The 16,081-nt window shown below is 38.7% G+C and overlaps 1 protein-coding gene across 2 annotated transcripts in view; it reads right to left on the reverse strand.

The window, feature by feature from the left end:
- The window catches only part of sos2 (son of sevenless homolog 2 (Drosophila)), a 111,654-nt gene that overhangs the window by 2,290 nt on the left and 93,283 nt on the right, over positions 1-16,081 (reverse strand). The window contains exons 17-23 of one of the 2 annotated variants that reach the window (XM_073039806.1): positions 14,002-14,119; positions 13,603-13,775; positions 13,384-13,500; positions 11,560-11,818; positions 10,704-10,757; positions 9,451-9,492; positions 2,014-2,117 (exon numbers count right to left, since the gene is read on the reverse strand). In XM_073039806.1, coding sequence (XP_072895907.1) covers positions 2,014-2,117; positions 9,451-9,492; positions 10,704-10,757; positions 11,560-11,818; positions 13,384-13,500; positions 13,603-13,775; positions 14,002-14,119 — 867 coding nt within the window. The remainder of the gene's footprint in view (positions 1-2,013; positions 2,118-9,450; positions 9,493-10,703; positions 10,758-11,559; positions 11,819-13,383; positions 13,501-13,602; positions 13,776-14,001; positions 14,120-16,081) is intronic. The other variant, XM_073039807.1, reaches the window with a different exon arrangement.

A 16,081-nucleotide genomic window follows, 5' to 3' on the forward strand; every position in this document is an offset into this window, starting at 1 on the left:
TCTGGAGAAGTTTAGGAAGCACATTCACATCATGGTAGGGAAGTTGTATATAATGTTCTATAACATATGGCTGTAGAATGGTGTATAACATATGGCTGTAGAATGGTGTATAACATATGGCTGTAGAATGGTGGTGTTAAGGAAACAAATCAGTGGGAAAACCTGAAGGACAACCATAGCCACTCACACTATACCTACTGCTGAAATCTTTATCCAAGTCTTGGTATCTCTAAACTTTATTATTTAGGTGCTCTCAATTTCTAGCCTACATACACTTGAGTTGATTGGACTCTGTTAGTGGAGTGATTACAAGAGTCACTTGGTACCAGATACCAAGAGCAGAAAAGATTCACCAGGATTTTGCCTGAGATGGAGCACTTCAGTTCTAAGTGAGATTGGAGGGTCTGGGGTCTTTTCTCCCCTGAGCAGAGGAGATTAAGATGGGAAATAGCCGAGATAACTGAGGTATACAAGATTATGATGAGTATATACAAAGGAAGACCTCAGGAAAATTTTTCCCATGTCAGAGGTAATTAAAATGAGAGCAGATAATTTAGGGTAAGGGTAGAGAGATTTCAGACGATCCATCGTCCATTTTAGACGATGGGTTTTTCCACCCATTGAATGGCAAGTACCTGGAATACAATAAACACAAGAGATTCTACAGATGCTGGAAATCCAGATAAGCAAACAAAATGCTGAAGGAACTCAGCAGGTCAGGGAGAGAAGAGGAAAAATCCGCAAACATTTCAGGCAGAGACCCTTTATCGGGACCGGAAAGAAAGAGGAAGAAGCCAAAACATGGTGGAAGGAGAGGAAGTAGTGAGTACAGGTGGCAGGTGATCGGTAGAAGAGGTAAAGGACTGAAGAAAGAGGAATCTGATAGGAGAGGAGGGTGGATAATGGGAGAAAGGGAAAGAGGAGCGGCAGCTACAGGTGATGGGTAGGTGAGGAGAAGAGAAGGGGTTAGAGGAAAGCCAGAATGAGGAATTGAAAAATTGCGGGAGAAATTACCGGAAGTTAGAGAAATCGATGTTCATGCCTTCAGGTTGGAGTCTAGTCATACAGAATATAAGGTGTTGCTCCTCCAACCTGAGTGGCCTCATCATAGTAGCAGAGAAGGCCATTGATCAAAATGTTGGAATGGGGCGGGGAACCTGGAATACAATCCCTGAGTGGTGGAAGCAGAGTGGCTTACTGCATTTAAGAAGTGTCTGGACATATACTTGAATTGCCTAGGGCTTATAAGGCTATTGGCCAAATGCAAAAAGATGTGATTAAGATGGACAGATGTCCACAAGTCCAGATGGACATGGCGGGTCAAATGGCCTTGTTTCCAGAAGGATGAAGCTATGTGAATTATTGTTACACAACAGAAGGTGACATTCAGCTCATCATGTTTGAGACTACAGCAATCTCTTCAGTCCTATGAACCACTCTTTCCTCACAGCCCTCCAAATTACATCCATTTCTTTTTAAAGTCCTGCTTGACTCTGTTTTCACAACTGAGACAGGCACAGATTATATATTTAAAACATTTACTATTCTCTGCCTAATATAAAATATTTCACATCCCTTTGAATCTTTTTACTCAGTATTTTAAATTAGTTTCTCTCCCTACTCCTAAAATGATTCATGAGGAATAACCCATGACATCTGGGATCAGCACTGGAGACAACTCAAACAGATTTATCCCATTTCAATTGCATCTAGGTTTAACAGCCCAGTCATTTGACAGGCTGTAAAATTCATTTCTTGCATCCACAATCTATGGAATCCCTCCACAAGTCCACCACTCTGCCCAGTGTACTGCCAATCATGATGCCACATACAGCCACAATTCTGTGAAGAGGGAATATCTGGGCACATGATGGATGCCACAAAGGGGCACTATGAATGAAATGTGAATGATTACGGAAATCTAGGGAGATCTGGTAGAAAGGGAGGACAGGAGGCTTGTTGAATAGTGAAATGTGAAATACAAACTCAGATTGTACCATACGTTTCCTTTACCTTACTATTTGCCACATCTACATCAGGTTTCCTTCGTTGAGGAACAGGTGGTGGTGCAGGTAAATCTTCACTTGGCCTATGAAGACTTGAAATGGAGTGAGATTCTAGAAAGTAAATATTAAAAGGGAAATCACTTTTTAAAAATGCATCATTTATGCCCAGCATAACCTAATAGTAACTTGTATTTATAAAGCCCCTTTTATTAAAAACTTGCTTACTACAGTGCCATTTGGCTGATCAAATCCATGCCAGCTCTCAGAGCAATCCCGTTAGTCCCATGCCCTCTCACCCATTTTCTTGTAGCCCCTCAATTTATTTCCCCTCTTTTCCACTCTCGCACACCCCAATTTGGTTACTACTGTCTACATATAAAAAGGGATAATTTACACTAATTAGCCTACTAGCAAGCCTTTGCAGTAGGAGACAAAACTCATGCAGTCATAGAGTTCAGAATGTAACAACGCAACACAGAGGGTAACCAAAGCCACGATGGAAAACGGGTCCTGGAGCAGCGAGGCAGCAGGCCTTACTTTTGTGGCACTGTGGCGTCCTCAACTTGGGAAAAATTACAAGGTGCTTTACAGAAGATCACACCACAAATTATTACTGAAGCAGTAACGAGAAGAAACAGAAACTAAAGTGTTTATAGCAAGAAATAATTTACTGAGAAACCCAGCTCATCATCTGAGTGTTTATATGTGGGAATACTGGAGCATAGAGCTAGGCAACTGAAGGCACTGTCACAATAGCAAACTAAAAAGTGTTTTTTTTTCCCCCCACAAATGCCACAGAAATGGCGACATCAGGAATATTCATGACTAGTTTGGTGAGAGCGGAAGGCTGAGTTTTAAAACACAATATGAAGAATTTCAAAATCTGAAATGGGAGGAAAGCACAACAAAGCAGCACAGCGTGGATGAGTAGTTGTTTATACAGGACACAGTACTGGCAGCTGAATTCTGACCGACTTAACGCCAGGGAGGAGCTTTGGAATAGAAGTGATAAAGGCTTGGGTGAACATTTCAATGAAGTTGGGCAACAGCATGGGTGACTACCTTATGGCTAAAATGGAAGACCACATGGAGTGGAAAAAAAGTTCAGCCTTAATCAGTAGATCAGGTATGAAGGAGCCACGTATCTATTATCTGTCTGTATTGTATTTTGTGTAGCACACTTATTGTGGGTAATCTGTCACGTGAATTGGGGTGTGGTAGAAACAAATGAGCATAGTTTCATATTCATGCTTCATCTATGTTAGTTGGTTTTAGTTTAGTGGAGAGGGAGTAAGCCGGGATGATTTTTTTTTGGACACCACTTGTTTCATTAATTTGCTTAGTTACGCTTAATTGCACCAATTTGAATGCTATCTTTCAGCTATTTGGAGAGAACAAATCTCAGTTGTATTCGGCATACATACTGAACTTTGATAATAAATGAACCTCTGAACCTTTAATTACTCTTATTCCACTGTATCACTAATTTAGTTTTGTTAGTTTTTATTATCACTATACAAACTCATTTGTCTTTGCTGGTTTCATAATAAAGGATCGCATGTACTTTTTTTGACTTGGAACTCAGTTATTTGGAAACGCATCATAAAGTGTTAACTCTCGTAGTCAGCATCTCAGAAGTTCTGGTTTGTTTTCAAGTAACTGCAACATTTTTGTCAACAAAAAAAGTTATACCAAATAAACACCAGCCTACAGCAAAGGATTGTCTTGGACCTGTTGCTGAAACTGGAGCAGCTTGTTATAGGATTATCCGTGATTCATGCTTTTGTTGATTCATGCTGTGTGTATTTGTGATTTGAACACAGTTTTGAAGGGTCAGTGCTGCCTGTCCATTCTGAACCGTGGCTCAATTGCATGGTGTTTGTCTGAGAGTTTGTCACTTTGTATTATTGAAGTTCTGAAATATTCTTTCGGTTGTCGACATTTGAATTTAACGCTGTTTGTTTGGTCTGGTTTAAGTGCTGTGGATGCGCAGATCGTTGCCTACTTTTCCTGAATGACTATTGCCGGTGCATTTTGCAAATGTGCTGTGGATGAACAAAAAGTTAAGTGCGAGTTGCGCAATAAGACAGAATCAAAGCTTGGAACTGTTGTCAGCAACCCTGAAGCCAGGGCTTGCAAAAAATAAATTAAATTTTCTTCAAAAGCTTTAGCAGATAGAATTTAAAGTCTTTAAAATAAGTATAAAACAAATTTGATCAAAATTAAAGGTTTAATACCATTAAGGATGTTATGGAAAATAAGGAAACTGCATTACAAAAGCAATGTGTTCTTGAGGATTTGATTAATCTCTGTTAAGCTGTTGCTAAACAGCAACACATGCTCATCTCATTACTTCCCAAGGACAAACAGGGAAAACAGAACAAATGTTTTTCAAACATTGATAGCTTTAGTAGTACATTCATAGAGGTTGTGAAAGAATGGTTGACCTAAACACGTTACATTGAAGGTATTGCTGCTGCAACAAGTTACTTTTTAAAATTATTTATTGAGATACAGCACAGAATAGGCCCGTGCCACCCAGCAACCCCCCAATTTAATTCTAGCCTAACCACAAGACAATTTTCATTGAGCAATTAACCTACAATGGTAAGTCTTTTGACTGTGGGAGGAAACCAGAGCACCCAGAGGAAACCCACGTGGTCACAGGGAGAACATACAAACTCCTTACAGACAGCAACAGGAATGTGTCCCACCTTCCATTAGATGATGCTTCTCAAATTCCAAGGCATGTTTTGACAACGCATATAGCAAAGGATCCACAAGATGATGTAAACTCTAATGGCAGCGTGTCAAATGTCAGCACTTGAAGTTCTGCTGCAGGGAGAGCATCTTCTGTATCTAATACCTCCTCTGCTTGCATTAGAGTGGAAGCTGATTTAGCTGCATTAATCGCATGTCAACGATTATTGAAGGTAAAACATGGGGACTGGAAAAGCAAGATAAGCAGCTATGGAAAAGGAAGAAGCAGGTTAAGTTGCAGGAAGAAATTGCCACACAGGTGGCCAAAGCTAACGTGCCAAGGGCTTCAAGTATGGTAAGTGCTAAAAGTGTTCCATCAGGACAGTGCTGTGGTGTGAGTTCCTATATTGTACAGGAACAGAGGAAAAAAAACACTCAATGTCCACGTTGATTCATTTGCTCAAGTGTCTGCAAAACATGCTTCCTTAGGAGATAGTTCAGGGTGTTCCCACTCAGCCTGCAGCAACGAGGCACTTTGAATCTATGTCATATCCAACAGCTCAAAGGGCTCATGGGGACATTCACTTACAGCATGAAAACACTCTCGTTTCAGACAACAGAGGCCAAAATAGTATTGCTGATATTATGAGGAAGCAAAATTAAATAACAACCTTATTTGGCACAACAACCCATTTTATCTTTGCCTAAAAGAGAGATTCAAATCTTTGATGGAGATCCTTGTAGTATCATGCATTCATGAGGGCTTGAAAATAGTGCTGAAGGCTAGACAGACGGCCATAGTGATCACCTTTACTTCCCTGAACCGTACACTAGGGGTCACCCTAGAGAACTTGTCAGCAGTTGCCAGCATGTCAACCCTAAGAAAGGATATGTAAAGGCTAAGGCTTTACTACAGAAACATTTTTGAAAATGAACAGAAAATTGCATCCAGCTACATGCAAAAGGCTCCATCTTGGCTACCTATTAAAACTGAAGATGTGAAAGATCTCCAGGACCAGTCTTTTTCTTAGAGGCTGTTGTGATGCCATGGAAGAAGTATAGTACATGCTTGAGCTGGACATGCCTGCTAATATGTCAACTATAACAAAGAGACTGCCCTAAATGCTTAGGGAATAATGGAGAATGGCGGTCTGTAAACAGCAAGAAAGATACAACCGTACAATTACTTTCACTGATTTTATTGCTGTTCACATTGAAGTGGCATATGCTTTGGACACAGACTCCTTTTGTTAATGCACTTTGTCACTTTATAGCAAAACAAGGACAGGTTCATGAACTGCACTCTGATAGTGCAACAAACTTAGTTGGAGCTGAGCATGAGTTGGGAGAAGCCACTGAAGTGGAACCATTCACAGAGCAGTGAAGATCTTCTTCAGAGAAGAAGTGGATTTTTTTAAAACACCACCCACCCCGGTTGGTTCACACCATGGAGGAACATGGGAGAGATTAATCAGTTCTATACGAAAGGTCTGTAATTCCACTATGAAGATACAGAATTTTGACAAGGAGGGTTTCCACACAGTCCTTTGTGAAGACCATTATCTATAGTTGTCCAAATACTAAGGCATCTACCGATCCCAATTATTTGGAAGCACTAACACCAAACCATGTGTTGCTTATAGTTGACAACTCAGTGTCACACAATTCATGTATCATGGGAAAAGTCATTCAAGTCTTTTCAGACAAAGAGGATTTATGTGGCAGGTGCGCATCAAGGCTAAAGGCTGATTTACAGTTCTGTGTCAAATGAACACCATAGGTACGGCATAACCTACGCTGTACCCTACGCCAGAGCCTGACGCGCATCTCTCCAAAAATGTAACTGCACGTCGCAGCGACACAGACCGCAACAACTGTGATTGGTCTGCTTGGTAGCATCGCATTTCCTCCTGTCTATAGGCATACTGTGCATACACTGCTGCGAAATAAATGGTTGGAGACGATGAACCAAATCGTCAAGTCTACCTGCCGACATCCGAAAATATTTGAAATGCATTTCCTCATCCATGTCTCTCAGTGGCTGGACAAGCATCGAAAATTCACCCTCCTTCTGCCTCAGTCTGTTCAATGGTCTTACACACCATCTCCTCCGACGTCTTCTCCCTTTTCTGCCTTGCAGTAATTTCAATAAAAGTAACCCTTGTTCAATACTTATTAGCTCCAACTCCAAGATGATGCACTCAGTCGCCATTGTTTGAAGTACACGAAGAAATTATACACAGTGGCATAGAAACTAGCCTTTTGGCGGTGAATTGCAGAGCAATGCAGACACACCAAAGCACAGGTATAAATGCTCACAACAGCGCAGGCCACTTACGAAGGCTGCGGCGTAGGCTACTAGGCAGAAGTGTCAATCAGCTGTAAGACCGGTTGTCTGGTCAGGCCTACAAATAAGATCTGTCTTCTACAGGAGGCAGATGTGCTACAGCTCTAGTAGCTCAGGACTTCGACTTAACAGAGCGATAGTAATGGGCTGAGTGCTAGTAACCTCTGCTCTCGATGAGTTACATAACTTGACTTGAAGAGGATATTTACATAAATGTTAATATATTTATCCTTGAAAATTTTAAGTCTCCTGTTTTTTTGTAGTTTGCCGTTGTAATTATTATAGTGTAATAATTATGGGCTGGGATATAGGAGCCATGTAGCTATTACCTGTCTGCCTGTATTGTATTTTGTGCTGTGTGTTTAATTGTGGGTAACTTGTCACATGGATTGGGGCATGGTAGAAGCAAGTATAGCAACATATCTATGGTTTGTCATAGTTGGTTTTAGTTTAGTGGAGAGATAGTGAGCCGGGGATGATTTTTTTTGTTGACCGCTTATTGCGTTATTTCACTTATTTACGCTAATTTGAACTTTTTCTGCTATACCGCTAATTTAGCTTTGTTACTTTAAAAAAAAATTGCTATACAAGATCGTTTGCCTTTGCTGGTTTCATAATAAAGGATCGATGTACTTTTTCAACTTGAAACTCAGTTTACTTGAAAGCACGTCATACAGCGTCAACTCCCATATTCACTCTTAGCGTTTTGGTTTGCTTTCAAGTAACCACTACAAGGTATTATCAGTAAACATATGGAAGCTAATCTTTATGCCTGCATTTTATACTTCCAGTATGAGGAAGAGCACAAGGATAGCATCAAGGAAACTTCTTTGGATACTCTAAAGTTAATGGTGCATGGATTGCAAGGGAAAAAATGCTGCAAATAACTTGGCCACAGTTGGATATGTAGTGTGAATTCAAATGGGGGGGAAAAAAAAAAAAATCACATTTTGTAAAATGATGGAGGATGATTGTTTGTTCAATTGTAACAAGAGCTCTAAAAATCATTGAAGACTGCTGATGTATTACAGTTAACACACACAAAATGTCGGAGGAACTCAGCAGGCTAGGCATCTATTGAAAGGAGCACATAGTCGACGTTAGGGTCTGAGCCCGAACCATTGACTGTTTACTCTTTTTCAATAGATGCTGCCCGACCTGCTGTGTTTCTCCAGAATTTTGTTCGTATTTCTTTGATTTCTAGCATCAGCAGGTTTTCTCTTGTTTCCATTACAGTTAACAATTTATTTGTGACGTTGGATTGGATAGCCTATTTTATTTCTATGGTAGGAATATAAGCTTATTGAAAAGATAAGCACAAGGTTGTGGAAAGGTAGCCACAGATTTAGATGGGGATACAATTAAAACGAGGGGGAAAAGAAGGAAAGGCAGTTTGTAAGAAGAGATTTAATTATTCATTTTTAAAAAGAGACTGACAGCAGTTATTTTGAAGAGGGGAAAACACAATCATGGTGAATGACACACACACAAAATGCTGGTGGAACACAGCCGGCCAGGCAGCATCTATAAGGAGAAGCACTATCAACGGTTCGGGCCGAGACCGTTCTGAAGGGTCTTGAAGGGTCTCGGCCCGAAATGTCGACAGTGCTTCTCCTTATAGATGCTGCCTGGCCTGCTGTGTTCCACCAGCATTTTGTGTGTGTTGTTTGAATTTCCAGCATCTGCAGATTTCCTTGTGTTTGCTCATGGTGAATGAACCCATTTGCAATGCCACCGGGCATTGAAGCCAGGCAAGGAAACTTAGGTAGTCAGCAATTTAGTGAGAAGGGGATAACAAGGAATGGCAGCTTGATTTGAATGAACAAAATAAGTTTCTGAGGAAAGAGAGAAAGTTCAGAGGCAGAATGTGTTTAATGGGTAAGGAAACGTAAAATAGCAGAAGTAGCTTCAATCTTAACGATAAAGAAATACACGATGACACTTAGGTAACTCAACTGTTACTATTTGTTAGCTTTCAATAAGTTAACTAAAATTGAAATAACTTAAAGGCAATAAGAAAGCAAAAAAAAACCTGATACTGTTTCTGAAATTAAAATAGAAAATGCTGGAAAATCTCTGTGGGTAAAACAGCACAAGTACAAAGAGAAAGTGTTAACGTTTCATATTGATATCCTTTCATCAGAACAGAATATTTAGAAAGTAGACCTGATTTAAGTTGAAGTGAAGGGTGGGAGAAAATAAGGAATGTCTATGTTACGGTGAAGACTAAAAAAAAATGGACAACAGAGACTAGTGTCAGATGAGAAAGTACATTGAAGATTTAATAATGGCAACCAATCTACTCCGAGGATGTGCAAATAGAGGGAGAAGGTCAAAAAAAAGATTTTCAGTATTTTCTGCTTTTGTCTCAAAATGAAGAAAATGGGCTCAACTTACTTGATGGTGGCAACAGGACAGGTGCAAAAATACTGTTGCTACCTATAAAGGAAAAATGAGAAATTGTTTAGAAAAATTACCTCATAATTAAGATACTACAACAAACCAATGATGTGAGAATTGCACAAATCAACCCTTGGATGCATTTCAAAACACAAATGATTTATATCACACGAACATGTTAAACTAAGAATTCTTTCTTCTCTAATCAACAAAACTCTCCAATAAATATATCCCAGTATATTCCAAATGCAAATTACATCACATTTAACATGTTGAATGCCAAGTGTTTTTTCGAACCAGAAAGATATTTTAAAATTGTGGACAATTTCCTACCATAATAAAAGCACACAGCATAAAAGCTGTAACGGACCCACATGATCCAAGTCTGAAATATTACATCACCATAGCATGAACAGGAAATGAATTTCATTCTTAATTCATTAATTATCAGACATTGAGGAAAACTAAAGACTTGCCCATTTAATAATGCTGAAAATAGTATCTAAAACTATAATTTTAGAATTAAAATCATTGGTAAAAGTTTTTCATTATTTTGATAATTCTTGCAAAAATATTTGTAAGGAAATCAGAAATGCTTAAATCAAGAATGATTAATTGGTAAGAACTTAATAAAGCGATTGAAATCAATATGCAAAACTTGATGTAACAGTAATTTGTGCTCCACCAGTTACAATGTTGGTTAGTATTGCACAAGATCACTTTCAATATCCCGAATGATATTTGAGCAAATCAATATGATTCACTTAACACATGAAATCATCTCACATTATTTATACCTACAGCACACTCCACATATTTCACGTCATGTGCAATAACCATCTTAATTAGATTTAATACCTAGTGAAGTATTTTGTGGTTACACAAGATTTGATGAAATGCATGTTCTGCAATAAGATTCAATTTGCTTTGATAATGCATTAATAGAAACTATTCAAAAGTAATTAGGAATTTGAACAAAATTGTAACTAAGGACTAAATCACTTTAGTGGTATTTAACTACAATTTTGATCATAGAATCAGAATGACCTAAATATAATGAATTAATGTTACAGACCCTAAGCAAGAACAGAGAACCATTGTTAAGCAGATTCTTTAAACGATCCACAAAGAAAAGAAAGACAGGCACAAGCAACAAATTAGTAGTACCCATGCAAGTTATCTATGAAGAGACCAGCCAACTAAATAAGTAAGCCACAATACTGGAAAAAACGCAGCATGAAAAGACATACCACCAGAAATGTGAACAGGAACAAAGACTGTAGAGCAAATTGAACTTGAACTGCCTGCAGAAGGTACAGGAGTGACAAGTAAGCAAAACAGCCATCAAATTTGTCACAAACTGTGTCTTTATCAGCAGTAACATGCATCTGTATAAACATTTATTAACATTAGAAAATGCAAGATTAGAGCTTGTTTATAACTCAAAGCACCAATTCTATTCAATGTGCAGTTAGCAAGGTGCCACTACCTACAAATTTACTCTTGATCGGAGGCACTAAATGTAGCATATAGTTACATTAGAATGCTATCCTCTGCTGATGAAATTTATTTCACTGAATTCAATGGAAATCAGATTTTAGATACTGTACGGAGTACTAAAGCAACTATAGAGAAAGTTTAGCACTCCTAGCCAGGAAAGAATTTCTAGCCATACTGATCCTCCATTAAAATTATGATTGCTCTTGCATAAATATAAACATTTGTGAATAAATTAGTGTAACTATGAACACCTTCATACCTGATTCTGAAACTACCTTCAATTAAGTATGTATAGAGGCACACCCCAATTAATTTCCTCTTCCAGCTCTAAGATGTTGACTATGCTTTCGACCATTATGAACAAACTCAGGAAGCTTTATTGCTAATTAACCTTGGATGATCTCCTGAATTTAAAGATTACCACTAAAATGCTCAGTGGTATACTTATTCGACCACTGGGAGCTTAACATAAAGAAACATGAGGATTCCAGTAATCTTGAAACAAGTTGACAATGCACTTTGAAAACCAATGCCTAGGAATAGTATACACATACTGATTAACAATTTTAATTTCAGGGATATTATTCCACAGAGAATTACACTCACTGCCAGAGCTGGGCAATTCCACATCACCAAAGACACTGAGATCAGAAGAAGCAGACACAGGTGGGGTTGATGGAGTATTTGGAGAGTTTGGAACAGATATTATTGACTCATTATCAGTTTCAGGAATTCTACTGAAACTGATCTTGCGTGGTTCACGTTCTAATGGCATAGGATTCCTTAAGGTTCCAGAGGTAGAGGTATGTCTTGTAGTATTAGGTCTTATTCCTGGAGATTTTAAGGAATATGAAGATTTTCTTGGCTGAAGAGAAAGACAAGACTATTTATTATCACAGCTCAAAAATAACTTGAATTCTTATTTAATAATAATATGTAACTGATTAATCCAATAAATAATTTCAATATGACTTGAAAAGATGTAATGCAATTCACTGAACAACAATTCAGGGCTATTTCAATCTGCATCCTCACTTTATAAAATAGCTTACTTAGAGTGTGTTTTCTAATGTTAAAATCTGATATCGTTCAGGCTATCTGGTTAATGTTACTGCTCATCTGTTCAGCATTTCAATTATTCTGCCACCATCACTTTAACCTCAAAATTCAATATTTAAGGACGATATTTGAGAAGGTCATGGATTTGTCGAAAACTAGTTTGGGCAGTTTTCCACAAGTCCTCATGAGGATGATCGACTCCCCCAGTCCATTGCTGTCACAAGCTCAGGATGAAAGCTGACAGGAAGATGGAGCCAAGTAAAGAGAGAGGAAGGAAGTTGAGGAAAGGCAGCAAAGAAAAAAATAACAGGGAAAAAGGGCATATAGAGAGCCAGGTGAAGGTGAAGTGAGGTTGATAAGCAGGGACACAAATACTACCAAGCACTTTAACCTGATAAGGAAGACAATAATGGGATCTATTAAGATAGAGGCAAAAGAGAGATGTAACTAAATGGGAGAGCGCAATGGAAATGGATGACTGGATGTTTGGGGAAGGAGGATTTTTCAAAAGAGAACACTTCAGGTAAAGGTTACTTGAAATTCTAAATTTCAATGTTCAAACCATTGGATTATAGACTACCCTGGCTGAACTCCAGGTGTTGTTCCTTCAGTTTGCACGGTGCCTCACCCTGTCAATGGAGATGGTGGAGGATAGACAGATTGTTTGCCTTCTGTGTTTAGATGCTGATAATCCAGGAACTTAAGCAGCCCTTCCAGGTGAGTCAAAGATTAAAGTGCACTTCCTTCAACTTCATCTACTACATTGAGTGCTTCTGATGAGGCCCCCTCTACATCACTGAGACCAAGCATTGACTAGGCAACCAATTTCCAAAGCACTTCCACTCTTTCTGCAAATGGCCATCCCGATTTCCCAGTTGCATGCTATCTCAGCTCCCCTTCCTACTCCCATACTCTGTAGTTGACCCTCTCCACTGCTAGGGGTAGGCCCAATATATATCTCATATTTCACCTAATAGAACCTCTTTCAATGCTGAAATCATTGAATTTTCTAATTTCAAGTACCTGTTTCACCCACCCCTCCATCTTTCTGATCATCTCCAATCTTCATATTTTTGCCCTTTCCCATAAGCCCCTTCACCTCTCCATACAGTTTTTTCTGCCTCCCTCTCCCCTTATGCTTCCATCCATCCACTATCACCGAGTCACCAAAAAATGTCCTTTGTCTAGTTCCATCTGCCCTTCACATCCTCTAATGGTTTCTATTATCACCTCTATTATTTATTACATTTGAGCACTGGTAAGCCTTTGTATTCCTGCTTATCACAAATTCCAAAGTTCTGTTCAGAAACTGACTTTAAATTACTTTACTTCTCAAACATACAAGTTAAATGGAACTTCAGGATTACTTACAAATCGTGGTGGTTGTTTACAATTACGTGGTTCAATTTCCAAGGATTTGTTGAACAAATAGTCTGTAAACTCCTTTTCATTCATATTTCCCATTGGATTCAGATTTTCAAAAAACTTCTATACATTGAAACAGATGGACATTAGGTAATTTTTGGTGACCAAAGTAACTTTCAATGGGTATAGAAATTTAAATTTTGAAAAAAGTTAAAGATGAGCTACCTTTATATCCATTTCCACTTGTAGGCAGTAGGGCTGATTTTGATACTGTTGGATTTCTCCTGTGATTTCTGCCACTTTCCTTCGTTTGCTAAAATTTATTAATTCCTTTCCACATCTTTTGAGGAAATCTGGGTTCCCTACTTCAGTCTTCAGAATGTTTGTCAAATAAATACCTTTGAATGGAAATGGTTTTTAAAAAATTTAACTTAAAACAAAACTACAAGATGCTTAATAAATATCAAAGAACTAAGGATTTTTTTTTAAATGAGAGGACAGGCTGAGGTTAAAAACTAACATGACAAACTGAATGGATTTAAGTACACAGGAGAAACTAAGTCGATGTACAATTCATTGTTGAATCAAATTAAGGAAACAGAGAGAAATAGTTAAATTGCCTACCAAAGAAAGGCACACAAGGTGGGTTTATTGACTTAAGCTTGGTTAGGTACTTTTTGAAATGATCTTGACTTAGGTCCACTGCTTCTTCCAAAACCTTTTTCTTTCTTTCAGGTAATGCCTGCATAGAAATGTATTTTTAAAAGATGTTTAAATAAATACAAATTTCATGCTCCTAGACCAAAAATACTTCCTGGAAATCAATATTGTATAATAAATGATATTTATCACTAATTTGAAAATACCACGAATTCTGCAACTAATGCTTTCATCCATGAGTCAACTACCAAATAGGAAGATGAAAATAAGTAAGATTTTCATTCCTGCTGAAAGGGTTATTTGGAAGGAAGATTCAAGGATAAGCAAAAAGCACAAAACCACCATCTCAATCCACAGAAGAACTAAACAATTAAATGAGAATTGAAGCAATAAACAATGTTCTGGAGGAACTCAAGAGGGCCAGGCAGCAGCAGTGGAGGGAAATGGACAGTCAAGGTTGAAAGACTGAAAGATAGAGTGGAGATAGCCAGTATACAGAGTCGAAAGGAGGGGATGGAGGAAGTTCTGTCAAGTGATAGGTAGATCCAGGCAGGAGCAAGTGATAGGCATACGGAGGATGAAAGAGTTGAAATTGTGATAGAGATTGGGAGGTGACAAAGGGCTGCAGATTCAGGAATTCAATTTAAGATTGTTTAATGTTATTTCCAGTACTGTAGTGTAAAGGAGAACAAAATAATTGTTACTCTGGATCTGATGCAGCACACAAAAGACATAATAAGATGAAGAAAGCAAAAGTTTAAAAAAACACAATTGTAGCAGTTACTTGAAAAACAAACCAAAACCGTTGAGACTGATTGAGGGAATTAATGCTTTATGTCACATTTCCAAATAACTGAATTCCAAGTTGAAAGTATATTTGATCCTTTATTACGAAAGCAGCAAACATGAACAATCTAATATAGCAAAATTAGCAAACTAGTGGAATTAGTGAAATAAGCAAAGATTGTAAATGAGCAATATCAGAATCAGTAATACTAACAAAGTTAACAGAAAACAAAAAAAAATCAGTTCCTGGCTCTAACTAAAGCAATGAGGACAAAGCACCAATACTCAGTTGCTTCTACCATGCCCCTAACCGACGTGAAAAATTACTGTAACCCACAATAGAGACACACAACACAACATACAATACACACAGACAGAAAATACATGGCTCCTAGCTTAAATACTGTACATAGATTGATTTAGTGTACATAAAGTGAGGCTAGGCACAGGAGCATCTACACACAAGGTGAACCTGACAGGAAATGATAAAGCAGGGGTGGTAGAGGGTGTTGTGGGGTGGGTTAGTGGGTGAAGGTGTTGGTCAGCCTGACTGCTTTGGAAAAGTAACTGTTTTCAAGTCTGGTGTGTCCTGTCGTGTATACGACGCAACCTCCTCCTGCTGGGAGTGGGACAAACAGCTCATGAGTCAGGTGGGAGGGATCCTTCATGATACTGCTGGAGTATGAGATTCTGTTCCTCTAGTTTGTGTAGACTCACCCTGGGAAGCCAAGGTATTCATGTAAATGTGGGAATTGTTACATATGCAAGGAGCAAGACCTACAACTGAGTAGTAAAATTAAACATTTTTACTAAGTCATGTTTGTAATGGTACGTGCTGGGTAACTTGCAGTGTGGGTGCCTTGGTGGGCTCAATTCATCACTCCCACACTATAAGTTGCTCAGCGTGTACTTTTACTGACATGACGCGGTTAAAAAATGTAATTTTACTACTCCATTGCAGTTCTTGCTCCACCCAATCCGCAAAAGGAATGGAAGACCACAAGACCATGAGGCATAGGAGCAGAATTAGGCCATTTGGCCCATTGAGTCTGCTCCACCATTCAATCATGGCTGATCCCCTCCTCAGCCCCACTCCCTGGCCTTCTCCCCATAACCTTAGATGCTGTGCCCAATCATGAACTTATCAATCTCTGCCTTAAATACACCCAACAACCTAGCCTCTACAGCCACCTAAGGTAACAAATTCCACAAATTCACCACCCTCTGGCTACAGAAATTTCTGTGCATCACTGCTTTA

The sequence above is a fragment of the Hemitrygon akajei genome, chromosome 3, assembly GCF_048418815.1.
Source record: "Hemitrygon akajei chromosome 3, sHemAka1.3, whole genome shotgun sequence".
Classification (NCBI taxonomy): Eukaryota; Metazoa; Chordata; class Chondrichthyes; order Myliobatiformes; family Dasyatidae; genus Hemitrygon; species Hemitrygon akajei.